The 26,174-nt window shown below is 39.9% G+C and overlaps 1 protein-coding gene across 1 annotated transcript; it reads right to left on the reverse strand.

Annotated features, from left to right (window-relative positions):
- Nucleotides 1-245: 245 nt before the first annotated feature.
- LOC306960839 (neuronal acetylcholine receptor subunit beta-2-like) lies at nt 246-24,816 on the reverse strand. The gene is made up of 8 exons (XM_079553419.1): nt 24,455-24,816; nt 16,611-16,756; nt 11,142-11,186; nt 10,945-11,054; nt 8,794-9,320; nt 6,851-7,293; nt 466-611; nt 246-362 (listed from the first exon to the last, which is right to left on the reverse strand). The coding sequence occupies exons 1-8, from the start codon at nt 24,558-24,560 to the stop codon at nt 347-349; spliced, it is 1,539 nt and encodes a 512-aa protein (XP_079409545.1). The 5' UTR covers nt 24,561-24,816; the 3' UTR covers nt 246-346.
- Nucleotides 24,817-26,174: the final 1,358 nt, after the last annotated feature.

Below are 26,174 nucleotides of genomic sequence, written 5' to 3' on the forward strand. Positions count from 1 at the left end.
TGATCATGTGCTCCTCTGCTGTTGGAGGCTGGAGTCTTCTGTCTTTGTTCCTTCAACATGACGCCAAAATAGTGTAACAGATAAATTATTTAGTAGTCATTTGATATGTTAATTATATAAAAGAGTGTTTTAGACCTACAAAGCTGACCTAAAATATGCCACATTTAGAAAAAAAAAAACCTCTGAGCCTCAGGTTGGCACCACAATGACAAAGTAAAGATCATCCTAAGCTCAACAGTCCACAGCTGTGTCAAACCCTCTGGACCCACATTAGGGCGCTGCACCTCAGATTCACATAGCAGTCAGGGAGTTTTTATCTTAAATCTACTTCAACGGCACAGAACTCTTAGAAGTCTCCATACCTGTTTGAGGAGAAGAAAAGAGTCATTAGTCAGGATCACTTGGTCAAACAAAGGTGGATTTAAGTGCAGCCTGTTGCTAAGAGATGGGAGGTTCTGGACTCACTCCATGTCATCGGCGCTGGGGGTGTTCCAGCTCTGAAACAGCGGCTGCATGAAGAGGCCCAGGGTCCCCACCACACACACCAGGATGAAGATCCACAAGAACATGCGGTCGATCACCATGGCCACGTACTTCCAGTCCTCGATGATCTGCAAAGAGACAACTTTGAGCAGTGGTGCATGGGCGAATAACATCATTTTCATCAAACAAAAGTAGGTTTTAGTCCGGTTCACTAGGTTTACATCTCCACTGTTGTGGGATATTCGTGGAGAGTATGAAAACTATATATTTTTGGAAACCTTATGGTATAAGCAATGAGAAAAACAATTGTCATTTGGTAAAATTGTGCAATTATAAAATTGTTCCATTAGAGTAAATGGGGAGTTCTGGTCATCGCTATGGCAACACCGTGAAAAATATGACAAAGGTTTTATTGACTCTTTTGATTGGAACATTGTATTTCTGATAGCTTGGTTCATTAAGTTTTCAAAAACGTACAGTTTTGATACTCTCCACCAAAATCCGGCGAAATTACAGAGTGAATCGGATTATTTATCGTTATCAAATCGGAATAGAGGTTTTAACTACTGCAATAACCAAACCTCATAAGGCTGAGGGTGTTTTTCTCCTGTCTCTGGTATTTGAGTGATAGATGTTTGTGGAGAATTGTGGAGCCTCTGTATTGTTATAATAATATTTAATAATAAATATTTACAGTACAGTTTTCATGGACATTTTTGTGCACTTCTGATGGTTTAGAAAATATAATAACAATATATAATACTGAGATATGAATTTCTGTATAGTATTACCTATTACTACACATATTTATTTTATTTATTGGTTTATTTGGTCGGGACAGTGCATGTTAATGACCATACATGGGTCTCATACATGTAAATACGCTACACGGGATTGTAGCCTTGGGCTAATTTCCATCCGTCGTCCCCCATGCACATTCTCAAACACACTCTCATTCTTCCTGTCCTATTGTACATGTTTTTAGTGGTAGGGGAAACCTACGCAGACACAGGGACAACATGCAAAACTGCTATTTGTCAAATCATGTTGTGAATATTTTGTATATTCAGAGTTTGGCTTATTTTGCTGTGTCTTGTTTTTATTTTTTTGGCATGTTCTTATAGTCGCATCATTTATTTTATGACTAGTTTATGTTACATGTTACAAAAATAAAAATCCGAGTTTGTGAATGAGCCTTCACTGACAATGCCAATCAAACCTACTCTAATCCTATGTTAATGTTCACACTACAGATTATAGAGAAAAAGGTAAAGAAAGAAATTAAGTGGGAGGAGAGACAACCAAGAAAAACAATTTGGGTTTTCTTTGCATGAAATGTAACATAAGTAAATATATCTGACTATGAGCAGCAGAATCTTTCATACAGTCCTTGTCCTCCTCTCCTGATGATGTGTAATGTGCCGCTGCTTTAACACAATAACAGGGCTTTAAACTGACAGAACCACATTACTTATTAAAAAAGACTAGTGGGAAGGTTCTGCATTTTCCGAACACTTGTATTTTATTCAGAGACAGGATTAGTGTTCTGAAGCTTTGTTTTATTAACTGCCACTGTGTCTGCGCAGCTTCCAGGACATCAAATACATATTGGATTACATTTATATTCACAGTGGAGCCAGTCAAGGTGAAAGCGAGACCGGCGGTTTGGTGAATCTGCCTCGAACAACTACAGCACAGCAACTTGTTTGTAATATTGATTCAAACTGGGATCTTTCTGGAGTCGGGGATACTGTAAATCTGGGGTTGAGTCAAACCTGTACAGCGGTTATCCAATGCTTTCAGGACCCAGAGAACCTCAGGCCTCTATTTTTATACATTTTAGACAAATTTATGCAAAGAAGTGCATGTTGGGAGTTGTCACATGATTCGCCCTCCTGCCCCTCGAAAGAGCCTCTGGTTTCCATTGAAAGGATTTACAATGTTTTCGCCTTCCGGGACTTCTATTCTCACTCTACACCTCCCTGAGTTTTACCATTTCATTACCCAGATCTACACACTACGAAAAGTAAATATCCAGCATTGGTTTAAAGGGGGCCTATTATGCAAAATCGACTTTTTCAAGCTTTACATCATGTTATTAAGTCATTCCCTCATTAAAACCATGCCTGAAGTGTTGCCTGGGCACATTCACGTATTTTCGAGTAATCTGTAGAAACTCTGATGGCGGCCATTTTAGGGATAAAACGCCTGATTCCTTCAGGAAACGCCCTCGACCTCCAGGATACGCCTCCGACCTTTCGTCACCAGCCGAGTAACCAACCACTGCTCCTCAGCAGAACCCCCTCCCCGCAGTGTCTAGCCCTAAGATGTAAACAGAGTCATCATGGAGGATTAGCTCCATGTGTTGTGAACCGGAGCTACAGCAGACTTTTACAAAGACACACATCCGTGTTTCTGTTACCGAAACACCCAGGATTCAAACCGGTGACAAGAACGCTTATTTCAGTGTCTGGTTCTGCGCTGGGCCTTGATGATGCACAGAGCCTCCGGAGAAAGCTAATGCTAAGCTAAACCTCGAGTCATCACGTGAAAACGAAAAATATGCACAAATAAAGTCAATAAAACCACCACACACATAAAGAACCGTTTAACAATGATCACACACGGAGCCAGGCTTGTTGATTTGGAAGTTTATTGCTCACATTTCATCTACAATGGGTCATAGCCGAGTGGTTTTCTCCCGGAGCTAACAAGCTAGCCGCGACAAGCTAACGGGAAAATTCACTGAATACAAGCAGCATATTATGCATTGAAAACGTCACTAAAACAGGCAACTGCTTGAAGCAGCCTTTATGATGATCACACACTGAGCCGGGCTTGTTGATTTCGTAGTTTATTGCTCACATTTCATCTACAGTGAGTCGTAGCCGAGTGGTTTTCTCCCGGAGCTAAGGCACTATTAGCCGCGACAAGCTAACAACCTTCACCTTCACAACATTCATTGAAAACAGGCAGCATATTATGCACAAATAACGTCAATAAAGCAGCAACTACTCGAAGCAGCCTTTACGATGATCACACAATGAGCCTGGCTTTACACATTTGTGGTTTATTACAGACTTTTCATCAACAATGAGCTGTAGTCGATTATAACAAGCTAATGGGTAACCTCGAAAAAACACTGTCCACCTGCAGATAATGTCCGTCTTTGAATCGTATGGGCTCCTGCAGATCCTGGTGTCGTCCATGGGGGTATAGTTAGAGATCCATAGGGCATGGCAGATGCAAAGAGATAGCCTCCAAACAGCAGTTATTTTTCAGGCAAGAGCCCCTTCCAAGCGTCCGGTGTGGAAGGTTCGTTTCCAAATAATATCCTGTGTGGCCATCGTTCACAAAGTGATAAACAGTAGCTCCTTTCCAACAATAAAAATTAAAATGCACCGATCGTAGTTTCAATACTGTTGAGACAAGCGCAGTGTTGTTGTGATGCCACAGACAGCGTGTGGAGGGGGCGTGTCGCAAAGGGTCAGAGGTTCTTAAAGAGACAAAGGCCTATTTCAAGTCATTTGCTAACGCCATTTTGAAAGAGCAATTTTATACAAGGCAGTTATTCTAATTTACTGCATTGACAGACCAACAGAAGGTTTCGTCATCATTGTAGTGTGCTATAGACTGGTGCTATGTGGCTGAAAAAAGCATAATACCCCCTCTTTAAAGGACTTGAATTGAGGAAATGCATCTTGTTTTGAGCGGTTTTCCCTTATTTAAAGAATACTTTACTTGCTAATCTTGCTTGAAATAAGGAAGTAAAACTGCTAATGGGATAAGACCAATCTTCTAATCATCTGAAATAAAACATCTCAGAACAAGTGAAATCATTTGGGTCAAACTTCATCCGACTTCATCTTAACTCGTCAAAACAACTCAAATTTGGATTATTGTGCTCAAATTGAGACATTTGGACCTTAATTAATCCTTTTCATAGTCCCTCTGGGGATAATACAAGTGTTAATGGGATGATTGGGGGGTCTCTGGCCAGAAAACCACACTTGCAACTTTCCCAGCACTGACCCGGTGGCCCCAATACACACTAATGGAATCACGAACAGGCTAATGGGCAAGCTAACTGTGGGCTAGCGCCACATTAGCAGTATTTAAGCCAAGTTTGAGTGAAAAGAAAATATCTCCATTGTGTAATTGGGTTGTGGCACAATGTACAATATCCCTCTCTCCCTTTGTCATTTCTGTAAGTGTTGTATTTACTCTCATGGACAATTAATGAGTAAAGGAGGCACAAGTTACATAGTTCTGCTTTAATTACTTTTTGCAGTGTGATAATTGGCTTGGTTGATTTGTGTTGCAGCGAGAGGAGCCTTATGAACGGCGCTCACAGTTTAAGATCGTTTAGTAATTTTACAGATGTTCCAGCAAGTTGTTTGTGAAGGTCGTACAGGAGTTGTCCATCTTCAATGAAGGTTTTTGAGTCATCTTCTGTACTGTTGAAGTGTATAACGTTTTGCCTCTCATCTAAAAGGCTTCGTCAGCGACACAAAGTTTAAGCTCAGCCCGCAGACTATATATAGACCACTGGGAGGAGTTTAGTTTGGCTAAGTCCCTCCCGTCTATAATCGGCTACTCTCACCTGTGGGTAAACATCATATGTGACGCCCGCAGGTGAGAGTAGCCGTGAATTCGGTAGAAACAACATGCAGCTCCTCTGTTTTGTAGCTTATACTGTTTTTGCTAATGGCCTGGTTATAGAGGGCCGGTCTTGTTCCAAAAGTCCCGGGCCGATTTATTCTGCCAGTCCAGCCCTGGGCACGGCGTGTTTGTCTTTGTCAACAAATGGGGACCGAGGATCCCTGTGGCCAAACTCAAGAACGGCTTTGTACAAGCAGAAGTTATTCAGAAGGAGTTTAAGGAGATTTCTGTGATATCCAATCATGTTTCTGAAAATGATTTGTGGGGATGTGGTTTGATATTCCCTCTGCGCTTGTACAAACAAAGGTGTTAGATAAGTGTTCGACTTTTGCCTGTGCTTTTTAAAACTATTTCTTTTGTGTCCTTACATGCCCGACCAAAGGGACCACAAACAAATATAGAAATTAGCATTTTCAGCCCATTATGAATTCAGTAGGATTTACAATGGCAGCGTGATTGGGGCAAGTGTATATCTGTTCCCGCCTCGCTCTTGTTCAGATGTGCAATTATGTAAATTTTGAGAACGGTGTACGTTTGTATTCTTCAGCCAAGTGCTATTTTTATCCTTTCAGATCTTGTCAAGCAAGTTTACCACACAACCTATGAAGTACATGAAGTACTATTCCACTAGAAAACGTCGTAGTTATTATTCTTGGTTCCTGGTATAGCGAAGGGATTATGTCGGCGTGTTCAGAGCAGCGGTCTCCAATCTTCTCAAAAATAATAATAACAATATGTGCTGTTCCAAAAACAAATTCCACCAACTGTGTTGTGTGGCCATTAACAAATGATTCTGGGCCTCATTTACGACACGTCCTTACGTACACATTTGTGTTTGGCACCTTCTTAGAAAGGTTTTTGACATTCACAAAATTTGCTCTTAACTGAAGAACAAATCCAGAACAGTCAGGAGTTCTGAGTCATATGTCTTTTTACATAATAGGCTGATTAATTCCAGAAAACATGTAAATAATACCTTGTTTATTCAAAAATCAGTTTGTAATACTACTGTACATGCTGTCTTATCAATGGCAAGTAAAGTACTAATGTATTACTGCTAAAACTAATGCCACTGCTATAAACAGCACTAAATGTGCACTGCATTAACGGTAGGGACAAAAATGTATATCACAGTATGAACAAGAAATGTCACGATAACTGTATATTTGGCAATATAATTTATATAATTTCAACCATTTTGCATTTAAAAGACCTTATATTTGAGCAGCATCAGCTTCGTGGTTGTATAAGCTACGCAGCGGCGGAGTGATCTGCTGGAAAATAGTCCCTCAAAATGCGATCATTCATGTGATGCAAGGTCAGTTATATTCCAAAAATTATTCCATCGACACAGACATTTATATGGTTAGTCTGGTGTTATAAGTGATTTGCCTCAGGTGCACTGTGGAGCGGGTCAGACGGTTTTTAATGCAGGCTAGCTACATAGAAACGCGTTAGCCTAACACAAGCCTAGCGCCACGAAACTCTTCAAATATAAGAACTGCATGAATTAAAAAAAAAATATCTCCAGAAATCAGCAACACTCTGGATAATGAGGCCCTATGTCAAAAATCCTGAAATATCCCTTTAAGGATGTGTCGTGAATCTGGGGCAGTTTCCCCACAGTGCCTTCATATGTACGGATGTTACGTTTTTTTTTTAAGAAGATGTTCATGAATGAGGCCCAATAATATTTGTTCCTCACCCCTTGATCATCATCTTCAGTCTTCATGTGTTCGGCGATGTACTTCACTCCCTCCACCGCCTCCTCCAGCGCAGGGTCCAGCGGATGCCCCAGTGACCTCCCAAAGTCCGAGAACCCGCCTCCTCCTTCAGGCAGCTCTGTCCCTTTCCAGTACTGCTGTGAAGACTCGTCCTGCACAAAGAAGTCCCCCGCCAGTCTTATACTGGAGAACTGGGAGTTGAGGGAGGTGGTACTCCGGACTGGGAACTTCTGCTTGAGTTTGTCCCGGTTGTTGGATCTCGGGCGGGTCATGAACAGAAAGTTAGGGAGGCGAACTAAGAAGATACGTTTGACCCAGTCGGGCATGTAGTGCGTGGAGGGAGAGCGATGGTAAACGTTCAAGACGCAAGCAGTGCTCACGATGGAGAATGTGACCAGCACCATGGTGAACATCAAGTATTTACCTGGAAAGACATGAGACCAAATGTTAAATCAAGGTTTAAACATGCTATGAACATTAGCAGTAAGAATCTGTCTAATGTATATAATCTCCTGTTTATGTGATCAAACTGCAAAAAAGTGCAATCAACATGAACTCTTCTGGTTCTCTCTTATGCTAATCAGTCAATCTGTCATTAGTGTTTATCAGTAAAGCGCTTTTCACACACACAGTCTCAAAGCACTGAACATAATAAAACACAGTACATCACACTTTTAAAAGACAGGTAAAGTCAGGTATATTACGATAACATAGTTTCAAAAGCAACACAGGACCAGTAATGTCGACCATATGCACGATCATTGAAAAGGTTTTGAGTTAAAGGCCTATCTCACCGGAGATAGGCCTGATTGCGCTCATGCAAATGGCCTATCACACCGACCTGGAGACTAGTTGGAGACTAGAGTCGGCGCTGGTCACAGAGATGTCTCCGATATGTCCCCTGGCAGCAAGGCGAGTCTCCAGGAAGTCTCGGTGAAAACGAACAGGTTTGATTTCAGCGGACTGTTCCCATAGTCTCTGAGAGGTCTACGTGGTCTCAAGCTGTTGCAAACACTATTTGTTGTCCTCAACCTGTGAGACGTTTCTGTGACGACCTTGAGAGCACGTAGACATCTCAGAGACCATATGGAGAACACCTGGAGACTCACCTTATCTCCAGGGGACGTTTCGGAGACATCCCCGTGACCTGCGGCAACTCGAGTCGGTGAGAAAGGCCCTTAACCTGTTACCTGCCGTCCCCTCTGATCAGGGGCCTAGGGATAGGGTTAGTTAACCCCAATCAGGATATAACTGGGGTTAAGAACGGCAAATGTAACGTAACTTGTGTTTCACTCACACAGATCTCACACATATTTTTAGAAACTAGAAGGTCTTGGCTTTCAAATAAGGTATCACACTGGCATATAAACTGTAAGCTCTCCAGTCAATACCCTTTGAGATTTGGATGTAAATAATTGTTAATCCTAACCCTTACCATAATGTAGAAGTTACGTGGTTACACTTACACTACGGCTTCAACTAAAGATTACAGAAACATTAGATAACGTGCATCTTTAGTTCAGATAAAACACAATCTACATCTTAAATATAGTTTATTGAGCGCTCACTGTTCTGACATTTAAATTTACAAATGTAATGTTTGTATGTAACATTTTCTTATAAAGGTGTAAAAGTTTACTGCAGTTTCTAAGCTCATAAAAATGAGTTTAGTATCTGTATAGTATTCGAATTGTGTCCTATGACTCGTGATTTGAATTAAATCTCCAGATACTAAGGCGATGCACATCAGCTACCAGCCGATAAACACTAAAAACAACCCACACAACTTCGAATAAATCCTTTTTAAATAGAGGATGCTATTTTAAGCACCTGTGATCTCACCTGCCAAACATCAGTGTGCGACTCATACATACGTCTTATACAAAGGTGTTTACAAAATATTCTTAAAAAGCAGATGACAGACCTATGAGGGGCACTGCCAGCGAAGTGGGCGGCACTATCTTGGATATTAGCAGCAGGAACACAGTCAGCGCCAGCAGCACCGAGATACACAGCGTCATCTTCTCCCGGCAGTCTGACGGCAGGTAGAACACCAAGATGGCCAACGACGTGATCAGAATACAGGGGATGATCATGTTGATGGTGTAGAACAGCGGCTTCCTCTGAATGATGAAGTCGTACGTTATGTCCAGGTACGTCGCGTCGTTGGGGTCTTCGTTTTTGCGAGCCGGCAGCGACACGATGTCCCACTCTCCGCTCGGGGTGAAGTCGTCCCGGCTGGCGTAGTCACTGGTGAGGACCACATCGATCTCCGTGTGGTCGTAGGTCCAGGAGCGGAACTTCATGGTGCAGTTCTGCTGGTCAAAGGGGAAGTTCTGCACCTCAATGGGACAGGCCGACTTGTAGATGGCCGGAGGGAGCCAGAAGATGTCCCCAGTGTGGGACACCACGGCGTTGCAATAAAAGGAGACTTCATACACGCCGTCGGCACTGTCAAACGGAGCAAACAAATAAAAACATTGTTTGAAAACGGTTTTAATTAGTGTATTAGGGGGATTGAACGTAGATATCTCCTGGGGCTGCTTTTAAAGTTTGATCAATTTCATGTTTTTTCAAAGGGAATTTCAACAGCGCATCATCTAATCCAGGGGTCACCAACCTTATTTCAGCTGAGGGCTACTTTAAGAGCATTAAGTTGTTCGAGGGCTACCAGTTAAAAACAAATTCTAAAGACTTAAACGTACTGTTCACTTATAGGATATTGACCCCATATTATATTAAAATAGCTTTATTTTAAACTCATACTGAGTCACAAGAACTGAAATAACTGTAATTTTAAGAATTAGATTCAAGAAAATGAAGAGTTTTACACTTTAGAAAAAGTCCCAAGGGCTACTGGACATGCCCCAAAGGGCCCCTGGGTGCCCGCGGGCACCACGTTGGTGACCCCTGATCTAATCTAACAATCTAACAAACCCAACAATCCTTTTTTATTTGTAAAGGATTTGTACAGAAAAGTTGCTAGAAAAATAACTCACAAAGACAGCAGTTTAGTTTTATATCGTCTTTAATTGTTGTTTTAATATTTAATCTTTGAAAATTAAAGCCATAAAAAGAGTGAGAAAGTGTGTGGGAGCTATTCTTTATCTTTTCAATTACATACCAGAGCAGAGCCTCAATTTCTCTTTGTTTTTTCTTTACACTTACAAAACCCTGTAGTTTAGACCTCTACAAGTAGTCCTGAAATAAACATTATTCTGTTGCTGTAGTGTGTTATCCAAATGAAGCATATAGAAGAAGAGCTACCAAACCTACAGTATGCACCTAAACCTAATTTGTGTTAAAGATGCACTATGTAACTTATTAAGATGATATTAGTGCGCTTCTTGTGGGTGGTTAACTAAGCGCTTTTACTTTCTGTCCCGGTGGCTCCTATGATGCTTCAAGATTTAAAAAAAAAATCTTTTTTTTTTTAGGATATCTGGTAGGTTAAACCTTATAACAAGTGATCATGGAGTCTTTGGATGAATGGAAAGTAAAGGTGCTCAGTTAACAACCCAAGCAGTCTCTGGGTCACAGAAAGGTCAAATTGATGAACATTTATCGCTGTCGTATTGATATTGAGATATAAACAGTCAAAACATTAAAATAAAAAAAGCAAGATATAAACTATATAGATTTTCATCAATAAAACTGCACTCTTTTGTATTATTTTAATTTTTCTGAAAAATGTTTTGTTTTCACCTAACCCATAGTTATATCGTATTGCTTCGATATCGATATATCTGGCATGAATATCGAGATATGAAATGTTGTCCATATAGTTCAGCCCTAGTAGGAGGGTTTGTAAGCAGTGAAAACCTTCTCAACAATTTATCCTGAAGCGTCCGAGAGACCACTGTGATGGAAAGGAAAGGCCCCTTACTGACTCACTCATACAGCCTCTGGGTCACTGCAAGGTCAAATATGCAGAAATATCAACTTTTTTTCCACATACAAATTGCATAACGCGCCTTTAAGAATATATGGTTACACATTTGCGGCATGTGTAGATGGACACAGGTACAGAGGTACAAGGTTCGCTGTGAGAGTGACTCAGTTTGGGGACACTCACTTGTTGTACAGCACAATGTCCGGGAGCCAGATGAGTTTGGATGGTATTCGCAGCTTCTTCAGGCCGTCGTATTTATCTGGGTCCCACCTGAGCCTGTAGTCATTCCACTCCTATATATAGCACAGGGCAGAAAACCATGAGTAAGAGTTTGTACAGCTGAGAAAGGTCATCGATGCCAAATCAGCACAATGCCGCACCTGGAAGAGCCACACGTTGGTCGTCATAATCTGTTCCCTTTCATTCTGCAAATAGAGAGATGCAAACAGTCATAGAAAATGGAGCACAAAAGCAGAAGCTGTGTATAGTTTACCCAGGGGTTTTGCTCAATATGTGAAAGATATTTGGTAACACAGTGATGGATTGCTGTTGAAATGACCAGCCATCCATTTAACTAATTGTCCCGCCTGCTTACAGTGCACTGTATCTGAGCCTACAATGAGTGAAAAGCCGTGCCCCATGGCTGCACAGCCCGCTTCATAAATCTAACGGGAACACATTTCTGGCAGCGTGAAAAGGTTTAAAAAAATGTGTGAGAATCGTTAACAGGCATTTTGATTTGTGCTTCAAATTTTTAGGGGTTTTAGATGAGCCTTCTCGGTTACATCTACTGTGAATGCCCTTTGCATCCACCTGTCCTTGTCAGGCAGATTTGAAGGTGTTGAAGCCATTATTAGTGATTGCTATAACCATCCATCCATCTTCTACCACTCGCGGAGGCAGCAGGCTGAGCAGAGATTAGAGGCCGACCGATATGGGTTTTTCTAAGGCCGATGCCGATATTTCCGGATGTTAATAGGCCGATGCCGATATGTTTGGCCGATATTTTTGGTTGCTTTTTCCAAATGTCTGGTCTAAATAAACTTGGCCGCTGAAGCACTGGCCAATTTTATTTCATTACTTAAAGGGACTATAAAGAGTTTAAAAATGTTAAAATGAAGTATTTTCCTCCCCCTACATGTTCCAGCCATGTCCTAATGTTTAGACTGAGCTCAGACCTGTTCACCACAACTGCCTCTAAAATCCTGTACGGTCACTCAAAAATGTGTCACTTCGGCCCGAATTGCCGTCATGCACGAGCTTAATATAGAAGGTGCAGTTACACATATGGCCTGAGGTGGCAGTAGTGAGTATAAAATGGCGAAATTGCTTCCAGCCCCTTTAAGGTGATCCAATTATAGTTTCTGTCCCAGCTTTGATTAGCTGCCGTTAGCATTAGCATATTGTTATTGATTTTGCGCAGCGATCAAAAATACAACAGTGGAGGTTAAAACTAACTCAGTGATTGAATTCTCCTGATTCTGCAATTCAACATGACAGCATGTCCATATTGACGGAGGTTTAGTGCTTAACAAACTTTAAAGGGACTATACAGAGTTTAAAAATGCTAAAATTATGTATTTTTCCTCCCCCTACATGTTCCAGCCATGTCCTAATGTGTAGAATGAGCTCAGACCTGTTCACCACAACTGCCTCTAAAATCCTGCACTGTCACTCAAAGTTGTTCATTCGGGTCGGAAGTGCCGTCATGCACGAGCTTGATATAGAAGCTGCAGCTACACGTATGACCTGAGGTGGCAGTAGTGAGTATCATTGTAAATATCATTGTGATATTTCTCACCTCCCCTGAGGCCTCGGGAGTTGTGGGAGGACTTGTTTTAAAGCCCTGACTTTGCACTTTCCAACGCAAAAACCGGGAAGGCTCTATCACTTTCGATATTGTAAAATCCCCAAATATCAGCCCGATATATCAGCCGGCCGATATCCCAATGTATATATCCCGATCCACGCACACCTCCTCCAGCTGTTCTGGGGGGACTCTGAGGCGACACCAGCTCAGAGACATAGTCCCTCCAGCGTGTCCTGGGTCTTCCACGAGGCCTCCTCCCAATAGAAGGAGGTGATAACCATTAGGTGGGAATTCAACCTACGCCTCAAAACAAGTAAGTTGGACAGTTTGAGGCATTTCTAGGTGGAGTTCGCACCAAAAACATGCACAAAAGGCTAATCCTCCAGCAGGATACTCCTGACCAAATCTAGCTCAAGATCTGGAGATGTTTTTGTTTTTGGTTGCCCTCTTAGTTTTAGTCTTAGTCTTTTGCTTTTTCAGTTTTAGTCACATTTTAGTCTGTTTCAATATAAAAAGTAATTAAGTGTTAGTATTTCAACAAATTAATTGAGTCGGGTGTTGAAAATAAGTTTTGGATGAAGGCTGACAGGCTGTGTTGAGTTAGTGACAGTCGGATTACACCACAAAGGCAGAAGTGTCCTCATTGTGAACATGACTTTTCCCAAAAGTGGCCGCTCTCCTCGTCCTCTGATCGTCACTTCGAGATTTTGTTTTTATGTCTGCACATTCGTTCATCAAAATGCTTTCTGCGTTCATACACTACGGTATTTAACTGGGGGAAAAAAACTGTCCTGAGAAAAGCCATAGTCCTTTTTTGATCACTGTCAGTTGGGCTCAAACCACAGAGCTATCGAAGATTGCAGCGCCCGAAGGGGAAAAAGGGCTCAGTGGAGTCTGCAGCATGTGAGTCCACGTGAGCTTATGATATCGTTATAGTTTTCGTTGATGAAAACAACACTAATCTGGAGAAGGATCCTATGGCCCTGCACTGCGGTCGCCCACTGCTGCCGACACGTTGCCCCATTGGCTTTGACGGAAGAATAATGTGCAGAGGACAATTAATTACATTATGAAACCTTTCATGTGAAAACAAAAGTTGACATTTGTGCGTATTTGACCTTTCAGTGGGTGTATGGGTGGTTAGCAGAGAGTCTTTACTTTCCATCCCAGTCGCCTCTATATAACGTAGGGCTGTGCAATTAATCGAAATTCGATTACGATTTCGATTACAACAGTAAACGATTACAAAATTAGCATAATCGCAAAAAAACGATTATATATTTTTTTTTTTATTTATTTTTTTTTATGTTTTTTTTTTTTCAAATTTTTAATTTTTGGATTTGTGTCACTTTTTTGCTGGATTTTTGTCTTTTTTCTGCTGGATTTTTGTCACTTTTTTGATGGATTTTTGTCTTTTTTGATGGATTTTTGTCACTTTTTTGATGGATTTTTGTCTTTTTTGATGGATTTTTGTCACTTTTTTAATGGATTTTTGTCTTTTTTTATGGATTTTTGTCACTTTTTTGATGGATTTGTGTCTTTTTTGATGGATTTTTGTCACTTTTTTAATGGATTTTTGTCTTTTTTTTATGGATTTTTGTCACTTTTTTGATGGATTTTTGTCTTTTTTCTGCTGGATTTTTGTCTTTTTTTGCTGGATTTTTGTCACTTTTTTGCTGGATTTTTGTCTTTTTGGGGGGGGATTTTTGTCATTTTTTTTGCTGGATTTTTGTCTTTTTTTTATGGATTTTTGTCACTTTTTTGCTGGATTTTTGTCTTTTTTTAATGGATTTTTGTCACTTTTTTGCTGGATTTTTGTCATTTTTTTGCTGGATTTTTGTCACTTTTTTGCTGGATTGTTGTCTTTTTTTGCTGGATTTTTGTCACTTTTTTGATGTTTTTTTTTAAAGGCAACAAATAATCGTTTGAATAATCGTGATTTCAATTATGACAAAAATAATCGTGATTATTATTTTTTCAATAATCGAGCAGCCCTAATATAACGTTTTAGGGTTTCTGGATGAAATGTCGCGTAATCATGGAGATGGATCCATCAGCAGTGAAAACAGATCCTGGAGCGTCTCCACTGGGATGGAAAGCAAAGATGCCGTGCTATCCACCCATACAGCTGCTGGGTCACTGAAAGGTCAAATATCAACTTATTTTGTGCAAAAAGTTACATAATGCACCTTTAACCAACCAAAATCAATCTTTTTTCTGCTGGATTTTTGTCACTTTTTTGATGGATTTTGGTCTTTTTTGATGGATTTTTGTCACTTTTTTGATGGATTTTTGTCTTTTTTGATGGATTTTTGTTACTTTTTTAATGGATTTTTGTCTTTTTTTGATGGATTTTTGTCACTTTTTGATGGATTTTTGTCTTTTTTGATGGATTTTTGTCACTTTTTTTATGGATTTTTGTCTTCTTTTTATGGATTTTTGTCACTTTTTTGATGGATTTTTGTCACTTTTTTGATGGATTTTTGTCTTTTTTCTGCTGGATTTTTGTCTTTTTTGCTGGATTTTTGTCACTTTTTTGCTGGATTTTTGTCTTTTTTTGGGGGGATTTTTGTCACTTTTTTGCTGGATTTTTGTCATTTTTTTATGGATTTTTGACACTTTTTTGCTGGATTTTTGTCTTTTTTTTTTGCTGGATTTTTGTCACTTTTTTGCTAGATTTTTGTCTTTTTTTTGCTGGATTTTTGTCACTTTTTTGCTGGATTGTTGTCTTTTTTTGCTGGATTTTTGTCACTTTTTTGATGTTTTTTTTTAAAGGCAACAAATAATCGTTTGAATAATCGTGATTTCAATTATGACAAAAATAATCGTGATTATTATTTTTTCAATAATCGAGCAGCCCTAATATAACGTTTTAGGGTTTCTGGATGAAATGTCGCGTAATCATGGAGATGGATCCATCAGCAGTGAAAACAGATCCTGGAGCGTCTCCACTGGGATGGAAAGCAAAGATGCCGTGCTATCCACCCATACAGCTGCTGGGTCACTGAAAGGTCAAATATCAACTTATTTTGTGCAAAAAGTTACATAATGCACCTTTAACCAACCAAAATCAATCTTTTTTCTGCTGGATTTTTGTCACTTTTTTGATGGATTTTGGTCTTTTTTGATGGATTTTTGTCACTTTTTTGATGGATTTTTGTCTTTTTTGATGGATTTTTGTTACTTTTTTAATGGATTTTTGTCTTTTTTTGATGGATTTTTGTCACTTTTTGATGGATTTTTGTCTTTTTTGATGGATTTTTGTCACTTTTTTTATGGATTTTTGTCTTCTTTTTATGGATTTTTGTCACTTTTTTGATGGATTTTTGTCACTTTTTTGATGGATTTTTGTCTTTTTTCTGCTGGATTTTTGTCTTTTTTGCTGGATTTTTGTCACTTTTTTGCTGGATTTTTGTCTTTTTTGGGGGGGATTTTCGTCACTTTTTTGCTGGATTTTTGTCTTTTTTTTATGGATTTTTGACACTTTTTTGCTGGATTTTTGTCTTTTTTTTGCTGGATTTTTGTCACTTTTTTGCTAGATTTTTGTCATTTTTTTGCTGGATTTTTGTCACTTTTTTGCTGGATTGTTGTCTTTTTTTGCTGGATTTTTGTCACTTTTTTGATGTTTTTTTTTAAAGGCAACAAATAATCGTTTGAATAATCGTGATTTCAATTATGACAAAAATAATCGTGATTATTATTTTTTCAATAATCGAGCAGCCCTAATATAACGTTTTAGGGTTTCTGGATGAAATGTCGCGTAATCATGGAGATGGATCCATCAGCAGTGAAAACAGATCCTGGAGCGTCTCCACTGGGATGGAAAGCAAAGATGCCGTGCTATCCACCCATACAGCTGCTGGGTCACTGAAAGGTCAAATATCAACTTATTTTGTGCAAAAAGTTACATAGTGTCCTTTAACCAACCAAAAATCAAGCCAATAGTAAGCATTTTCTGTATTAAGCTACAATCGTGTTTTGGCTGCATTGTCTGATTTGTAATTTGAATACTTCATAGGTTGGATGGGATGCCACTCACCACACTGATGAGCTGAGAGAGAGACACCTGTATGGAGATGGTGACCCGCTGGCTCTTGTTCACCGCAGGTCGGATCAGTTTGTTGTAGTGCTCCGGACCCAACAGGTGGTTGACCAGACGCTCCTCTGCGCTCTCTGCTCTGCTGCCTACAGACAGACAAACACAGACACATTAGTGAGAACTGGTCATTAAAGCCATTTGTTGGTGATGACATTTATATTTAATATGTGTGCTGCAAAAGATAAAAGGTTTGGGGTATTTTACTTGCATAAAATAATAAGCAAATTGGTGTTGTGTAAGAGGGAGTTCAAAGATTATTATTTATCCAGAAGATTTCAAAGTGGGCAGTGATGTTTAAAGATCTTTGTAACAAACTGCACAGTGACATTTAAGGTTTTTTTGTGATTGCCTTTGCTATTTTTCAAGGCTTGCTGATGCACTTCAACTAAGAACAATATATAGTTTAAATATATTTACAGTCAGCAGTCAACATGATTCAAGCTTCACAGCAGCATGGGTATTCCCAGGCTAGGTTTTTTTTTAATCGAATCATAAATCGAGTTTGTATAAGAAAATGTAAGATTTTTGGGAGGATTTAAGTCGCCCAACAAACCTACACCAGTGGTTCCCAAAATGGGGGACGGGACCACCTGCAGGGTCGCAAGATGATTTTGAGACAAGATTGTTTACATTTCTGACATTAAAATTCATGTATTTTTTGATTGAAAACAAAATACAAACTGACATCATTAAACCAGATTGGCACCTTAAATTATTATACATGCCAACTGCATTTTACAGAAGGGAGTCCCGAGTTGTTGGTTGAGTGATTTTGGGGATCGAAAAGTTTGGGAAACCATGACCCACACAAACACACGGGGAGGACATTCAAACATCCGGCCGTCCGGGAATCAAACCCACAACCTTCTAGCTGTGAAGGACAAGCGTTAAAGGAACAGGCCACCATTTTTCCATACTGAGATAAGTTCTCACCTGAGGTTAGACGAGTTGATACATACCTGTCTGGACTTTGTGCGTGCCCGTGGAAGAGCTTGGTCGCTTCTCACTTCACCCCGTTTGGAGCTATAGGAATATACTGGGAGAGGCCAAATGCTAACAACATCTTTGTTTTTTTTTGCGTGACTGAGGACACACAGTTCTTTCATACTGAGATATGTTCTTACCTGAGCTTAGACGAGTTGATACGTACCTGTCTGGTCTTTGTGGGAAGAATGTGATAGCTTCCAACCTCACCACCCCCATTTTGAGCTATAGGAATATACTGGGGAGGCCAAATGCTAACAACATCTTTGGTCGTTTTGCGTGACTGAGGGCACGCACAATGACCAGACAGGTACACATCAACTCGTTTAAGCTCAGGTAAGAACATATCTCAGTTTGTAAAAAGGGTGGCCTGTTCCTTTAACCACTGCGCCACGATGCCACCCACACTATAACTATAATTTAGAAGAACTACAAGACGTACAGTACTTCTGTGTACTCCTTTCAATTGCCCTGAAAACAAAACGCAAAACAATTTTTAAAAGTGCCATTCTCGCGACTACTCGAAGGGGACAGGGTTGTGTTATAAACGCCAGAGGTATTTAAAGATAAAAGCCAGTCACCCTCAGGTGGCACATGTTCTTTTCCCTATTGCACTTTAGGCCGCCCTAATTAATGTTTATAGTCCCAAATGATGAGCAATAAACAAGTTATCTGTAAGCCAACTAGACCATAGGGCATTTAAACAGTTTTCTACTGCATGAGTGCTTTATGCTGCGAGGTTTTAGCACAAAACAACAAACTCAATTCAGTCATGCATCTGTCCCAATGTGCAGAGCTCTAAAGCTTTATGTCTCTGCTCAACCTGAAATTATGCCTTATGTAAAACTGATTATACATACAGGAATAACAGAGAAGTGGAATGGCTCCGAGGACAGGCTTTCAGCTTCCATTATGTCCACATTGTCAGACAAAGTGACAAGAGCAACAGGGCGAAGTTATTATTTAGGAATATACGCAGCTCATGGAATATGCAGATCCGCTCTGTGCCACCTACATGTGTCTCAGTAAGATTACGCGATGCACTGGCTCAGCACGGAAACTTCTGCTCCAGGTTTGAGAGAACATGTGAGAAATAGTAACAAAGTCAATACAAAAATCTAAACTAATAAGCATGAAAAAATTAACACTACAATCATAATCAAAATTAAGGGAATGAAAATCACATTCTAAAAGTTGCACCAAATAGCTCATAATTTCAGAGTGAATAGGTGCATCTGTGTGTACACCGTTAAGGCTCCAATCAGCCACAGAAATGGAAGGGGGAGTGGAAGTTAGTGAATAGTCAATCAGCAGATGCAATCATTAGCGTAGGTCTACTTAATAAATGTAGATTGGCCAATTACAAGGTGATCATTTTCTACCATTTTAGTGTGCATCAGTTTTAAATGGGATGAATGTGTTGAATATAGCTCGCTTTATCGCTAATGTCCTTTAGAGTTTAGAATTGCAGCCCTGAATTGAAGATAACGTTGGAGTTGTAATTACACGATTCCAAATGATGGGCCAGGGCAAAATGTGGTGCCGAGTGGATCTGGAAGTTTATTTAATTTGAAATCCAGCTTAAAAAAATAATAATTATTTCCATTCATCATTACTCTTCCTTTTTGATTACATTTTTGACCAATATATGACTGACATTGTGGCACACTGGCCAGAAGTCTTGGGGCCAGCGAAGCTTTTCTGTGTGGAGTTTGCATGTTGAGACTACCTGTTTCTTATCTGAATTTGAAATATCCAATATATGTGATTTGGTTGAATTCCATATCTCATTAAAAAATATATTGACATATCTTAAATATCGATATATCGCCCAGCCCTAGTTGGAACTAGAGCGGTCTCAGTTCGACCCACATGGCGTTCCAACATACATGAAAACAGCCTTAGTTAAAGATTTACTAACTTAGATCAAATGTAGTCTTGTTTTAGTCTGAATGCAGTATTCTTTTAAGTCTTCTTTTGACACAATTTGATGAAAAACTAGTTACTTATGATGTGCGTTTAATTAGTATGAAACATGTTAAGTGAAATATCCCAATATTGCACAGCCGTATAGCAACACATAGTGATATACATTAAAGGGGGGGTATTATGCAAAATCGACTTTTTCAAGCTTTACATCATGTTATTATGTCCTTCCCTCATTAAAAACATGCCTGAAGTGTTGCCTTGGCACATTCACGTATTTTTGAGTAATCTGTAAAAACTCTGATGGCAGCCATTTTAGGGATGGGTTTGCCTGTGTCCTCCTAGGAACGCCCCCACCTCCTGGAGACGCCTCCGAGCTTTTGTCACCAGCCGGGTAACCAACCACTGCTCCTCAGCAGAACCCCCTCCCCACTGATGCCACAGACAGCGTGTGGAGGGGGCGTGTCGGAAAGAGTCAGAGGTTCTTAAGGAGGCAGAGGCCTATTTCAAGACATTCGCTACAGCCATTTTGAGAGAGACATTTCATACATGGCAGTTATTTTAATTTACTGCATTTACAAACCAACAGAAGGTTTCATCATCATTGTAGTGTGATATAGACTGGTGCTATGTGATTGAAAAAAGCATAATACCCCCTCTTTAACTACATGCTCTGTGCAAATGCCTTAAAGCAGTACTAAGTAACTCATGCCCCTAGAGGCCATATGCGGCACTGCAGGTGTCATAGCATGTTGCGTTTTTTACTCATTAATTGTCCGTGAGAGTAAATACTACACTGACAGAAAAGACAAAGGCAGAGAGGGATATTGTACATCCAATTACACAATTGAGATCATTTTTTTCACTCAAACGTGGCTGTAAATACTGTTTAAGTGGCGCTAGCCTGCAGTTAGCTTTGCCCGTTAGCCTGTTAGCTTCTTCTTCGTGATTCCATTAGTGTGTATTGGGGCCTCCAGGTCGGAGCAGGGAAAGCTGCAAGTGTGGTTTTCTGGCCAGAGACACCAAGGGGAGATGAAAGACCCCAAAATCATCCCATTGACCCCTGTATTACCCCCAGAGGGACTACGGAAAGGATTTATTATGGTAAATAAGTTACTTAGTACTGCCTTAAACAAAACAAGCTTTCCACTGGTGTAAACCACTCATCTTATGTCTGTGACTCGTGTGCATTGATAAAAGATGTGGAGTGATGAACATGAGGCATTTACAACATGGTTATGTATTTTACAGCATGATACTGTAGATGCAGTGATGTTTGTGTAGCAGCATAAGGCCAAAAAGTGAAGTTTACTCGACAGCTTTGGTCACATCATCAGATCTTCAGGGACAGATACATTAAAAAACCAGAGCGAGAAAACAAGGAGGTGAGGTGTTTTATCTTTTTAGAGTCCTACATCAGCTGAATAATTCAACCCCAACATTTCACTGTTTCCTTTAATGGGGCCGGGGCAGTAAAGCCTCACTGTGCCATCTTCATAGTCCACCTGCTTTGATCTTTGTTTCAGGGCTTTCACTAAAGCTGTGATTTATTCTGTTAAAGTGAATTTGGTTATTTGAAATGATGTGATATTTGACAACTGTGTGAAACAAATAGAAGGAAACTCAATGTGTCAACTTGCATAACAGCACATTTATATAGCAGTTTCCCACACTCAAGGACAATGTAAGTGGAAACTAGTCCTGAAAACTCCCAATTTGTATTTGTATTTGAAAGCTGATTATCAGGAAGGGCACCTGACAAAAAGTAAATGATTTAAAAAGAGAAAGGATTTGCACTGGCGAATCCAAAATTGAGATGTTGACTTGAAAGCAGTACTAAGTAACTCTTGCCCCTAGAGGCCAAAAGCGCAATTGCAGATGTCGTAGCAAGTTACGATTTTTTTTACTTATTAATTGTCTTGGAGAGTAAATACAACTCTGACAGAAAAGGAGAAGGGAGAGAGGGATATTGTGCATCCGATTATACAATGAAAATATGTTTTTTCACTCAAACTTGGCTGTAAATAATGTGTAAAGTGACGCTAGCCCGCAGTTAGCTTTACCCGTTAGCATGCTAGCTTCTTCTTCGTGATTCTATTAGTGTGTATTGGTTGCTCAGGTCCGGTGGCAGTCAAGTTGCAAACATGGTTTTCTGGCCAGAGACACCAGGGGGAGATGAAAGACCCCCCAATCATCCCATAAACACTTGTATTACCCCCACAAGACACAAGTCCCTGTGTTCACTGGTCAACAGTGTTGCCGCAGATTCCTGACTACTCCTTCACTTAATTTTTGAAGCAACTAAGTTAGATTCCAAGTTACTTTAGTTACATTAATAAGATGCCGAACCCACCTGAAAATGCAAATGATGACCGGTTTGGCCGACACTCGTGTTATTGGAAGTGCATTTTAACAGCAATATCAACAAAGCTGCCACAGATTCAGAATCTCTCTCCTCCTCTATTGTCGTCTATGTTTATGCCGTGAGCTGTTTTTATGCTGTGACTTGTCGTATATGTTGCGTCACTCCATGAGAAGCAATTAAAAAAAGTATATTTTACTATGGAAAATAACAGAAGTAACTCACAGTGACTTGGAAAAGTGTCTTTAATCTGATTACTGGAAAAAGTAATGCGTTAGATTACTTGTTACTTAAAAGACTAGTCACTGCTGGTCAATGTGTGTAAACTTAAAAGGAAAACCTAAATCAAGACACGAGTGATCCAAAAGGTAAGAAACAAGTTATCTGCAACTTTCAGGACTTTTAAACTTTAAATGTTTACGCCATAAAGCAATATAATCTTGAATGGTTACTTATATTGCAACAAAGGTATGAATTCAGCTTAAATAGGTCAGGATAATAAAAGATTCTTCTTGTTTTAGGACAGAAGTGGATGTTTTCGTCCTTAAAGACTGGGACGGTCAAGAGAAAAGGTCCTCAGTGAATTATTCAAACCCATGTGCTTTTACAGCTGAGTATTCAGAGCGTGACCCACACTCCAGTATTAGAGAAAAAGCAGTTCTCAAGGGCAACGTAAGAATGGAGAATTACAGGTAACCAACACATTGTAATGAAGTTTGCCATACATGTTGTTGATACCATTACTCACATGCAGTATCTTGATCAAGACGTGAAAAAAGGGGTGGGCCTTTATTTTTTTCCTTACATTAGATAGATTTAATTCCCTTGAATTTAGGGATTGGCAACCACTATCTCAGGAGCCACATGCGGCTCTTTTAAGCCTCTGAGAAGAAAGTTCTTGAGTCATCGTCTGTACTCCGTAGTTGACGAAAAAAGCAAACCCATAGTGTGTATCATATGAGTGACAATCTGTAATAGTATGAGGCAACATCTGCACCAGAAAGAAGGCTGTGACAAATGATTTGTTGAAATTTCACAAAAAAGGATCATCCAGATCCGCTTATATTTCCTACCTGCATCTTTTTTTTTTCTTAGTGTCATCATCATACTATCAGTTGGAAAATGCTTTGTTGTTTACACATAAAATTACAATTGCTGCTCTTTGAGACTTCCTTTTGGTTTAAAAACTGACCAAAAGCGCCACGTTGCCATTAACATCACCCAAATTTCAAAGAAAAAAAAGGGACGAAAAATGCAACAAAAAAGCCACAAAAAAGTGACAAAAGTGTGATTAAAAAGTGGCCAAAACTTGCCAAAAAAAACTACGGAAACACGACAGAAATGCTTAAAAATGCGTCAAAGTAGCGGCAACAACGCAACAAAAAAGTTACAACCAGTTTTGTAGGTCTTAGCTTTCAAATGAAGCGTTACACTGACCTATAGGTTAAGCTCTAAACCCCCCCCCCCCCCCCCCCCCCCCATGTATCCTTTCATTCATTTAATGATCTGAGTGGGCTTTATCCAGGCTTGGGGCTAGGACGTGTCCCACTATTTTCTGACTTGTGCATACGGGGCCAAGTATCAGGGGCGGATCTACAGGGGTGAGGACTCCTATAAAGGCTTTGCCACCCCATTGATTTCAGCCAGGTTTGCTCATTGTCTGGAACAGTCTAAATTCTAGTGTCGTCATCAACCTGGCACGTTACAAATGCATTGTTTCAAGGACTAGTTGCAATCCAGATGTTCAAATCCTGATTCATTTAGTAGTTTTATTGGTCTGTATAACCAATATCATGTCTCACATCTGCTTTAGAAGCTACCTGGTGCTTACAGAGGCGCACTCTCAGTACTTTATTCACAGGAAAAGAATCATAACAACTTTATAGCTAAATAAGGAGCCAAGTGCCAACTCCTGTGGCTCCCAAGATGATCATTTCGTTTTTTGTTTTGTTAAAGGTTTAAATTTGACCTGCGTTAGACACCCCCTACTTATATTATGGACAATGCTACTATTTCTATATAATTTTGGGAGGCTCAGCTGCATCAAAACAGAAAAAAAAATTGCTTTGCGATCAAGCAAAACTTGCTATAAACATTCAACATTGTAAAATGTGTTGCCACCCCGTGATTTTTTTTCTAGATCCGCCCATGCGAAGTATAAAAAAATATTTCATTTTTTTAAGGCAATGCAATCACAAAACTGTACATAGGTTTATTGCATTTAAGTCCTAAGTAAAAAGAAAAAAAATCAAAAGTCTGCCATAAGTGAGTTCTTAGCGCAGAGCCGAGGACTGACTGCACTGATACGCTATCGATTGGCACCGGGGGGTCGATCATCTTCATTCACTCCGATGAATGATGGACTCAATACACGAACACCAACCATGAAGAGCCCTTCTTCAGCCCATCCGAAGAGCCAAGATTTCATTCTTTACTGGAGCTCATTACACAGATCGAGCCTATTTCATGAAAAGTAAAACAGCCAAAGTCAATGAACACATGTGAAACTTACCTGCCATGTAGAGAGCGAGGAGCAGAAGGCAGGAGCTGGTCGTCATGTCCTTCCGGAGAGTAAACTTTATAAATTGAGCAGACTCAAAGTTGAGCGTTAGGTCCATGAGGCTGGCGATGATGATGGTTTTCTGTTCCTTGCCGCGTGCGCTCAGAAGTCCTCGCTTCCCCCTCCGCTGCTCACCCGCACCTGCTCCATCATCCGCGCGCTTCCCATTGAGATATCTCCCTCCGAATATTAATTTCAACTCGCCGGGACAGCGGGCGATTGAGTTTTATTAGCCGCGAAGTTCGTTGTCATCGTGCGTCCCGCGCCACGTCAATCTCGCGTTAATGAGAGAAAGAAGGGGAAAAAAGACGCTGGATCCGAGGCAGAGGGAGTGAAGGAAGAGGGGGGGGGGGGGAGAAAAAGTTTGCGGTGCGTAAATGGCTCTGAAGGAGGGACACGGAGGAGGAGGGGTCACCGTGAAGAAGGTGAGCGCGGAGTGTGACTGTTCCCGACTGTGCGTAATGAGGATTCACGTCGCGTGTTTTTATTGTTTGTCATGGCTTCTTGATGACCCCTTTGGAGGATTTACGTCCCAGCCTTGAAATTTCACATATTCCATGTACAAAATGTTAACGCATGCAGCTTTGGAGTAAATTGTACCCTAAAATGTTAATTCAATATATTTTTTAAGATACTGGAGTCTGGAGTACTCCCTAAAACGCATACACTTGCCTGTCCCACCACCTTGATCATCAAATTTAAAACACATTATAAATTTATTTTATTTTGTCAACTGATGTTTCTTGTAACTGTGTAAACATTTATTTGAATCACCAAAATATTTGAAATATGAATAATTATGCAAGAAATGTGTGTCCCACAGGCCACAACATGCATGCAGCCTGTTACCCGAACATTTTTTTTCGCATAGTAGAAGAAGAATAAAACATAAGTCACATGACCAGGGTTGCCACGTCTGAGCAGCCAAACCCATATCTGAAAAACCACGGAAAACCGCAGACATACATTATTTACTAGTTAACAGAGCGCATGTGATCCTGCGATGATGAGAGAAACCAGCCGGAGCCTTGGATTTGAGATTTTATTATTAAAAATAGGGATTTGGATCTAAAATGAGACAGAAATAGCCAATTTTACTTTAAAAACAACAAGGCAAAAAACAACGGCCCATTTTTTTCACCCGCGGAATGGCTTAAAAAAAACGCCCCCGCAGATCTGGCAACCCTGCACATGACACACATTAAACACTTTTCCAACAGCATGGGTAAAGCAAAGGTATGTCCTCTGCTGTATTTTTCATATTTTTGTAACTTTGTTAGCCTTATTTGAATGTCTCACGCTATCTCATGCAACCCTGTTACACATTTTTTTTTTTTAGGATAAAACAAATGCATTAATTATTTTTATTCACAGATTTACGTAAGCAAGTTTGTCCTCTTGGTCAGTAGTAACAGCAGTTTCTATTATTCTCATGTATTTGAATGGTGGTAACAGGGTTGTACCAAATACACCAAATAACATATAAAAAATACAATAGAACTTATGTCTTTGATATCTGAGCTAAAGCTTTTTCTATTTTAATACCTATTATTGATGAATACATAGCATAAAACAGATTTTTTTTTAATTTTTCATCATTTTTGAAGTCAACATGTCCTCCAATTCTGGAATGGCCTTTTATTATCTTTTTTATGAGCTGTTGCAAGACCTA

The sequence above is a fragment of the Gobius niger genome (assembly GCF_951799975.1).
Source record: "Gobius niger genome assembly, chromosome: 3".
Lineage (NCBI taxonomy): Eukaryota > Metazoa > Chordata > Actinopteri > Gobiiformes > Gobiidae > Gobius > Gobius niger.

What these genes read in the sequence shown, in the direction of transcription:
- LOC306960839 (XM_079553419.1), bottom strand. Translation starts at nt 24,560, where the DNA reads ATGGACCTAACGCTCAACTTTGAGTCTGCTCAATTTATAAAGTTTACT. An exon ending in TCTCTCAGCTCATCAGTGTG is followed by an intron (nt 11,187 to 16,610) that starts GTGAGTGGCATC and finishes CTCTATTTGCAG; the next exon opens with AATGAAAGGGAACAGATTAT. An exon ending in CTGAAGATGATGATCAAGGG is followed by an intron (nt 612 to 6,850) that starts GTGAGGAACAAA and finishes GTCTCTTTGCAG; the next exon opens with ATCATCGAGGACTGGAAGTA.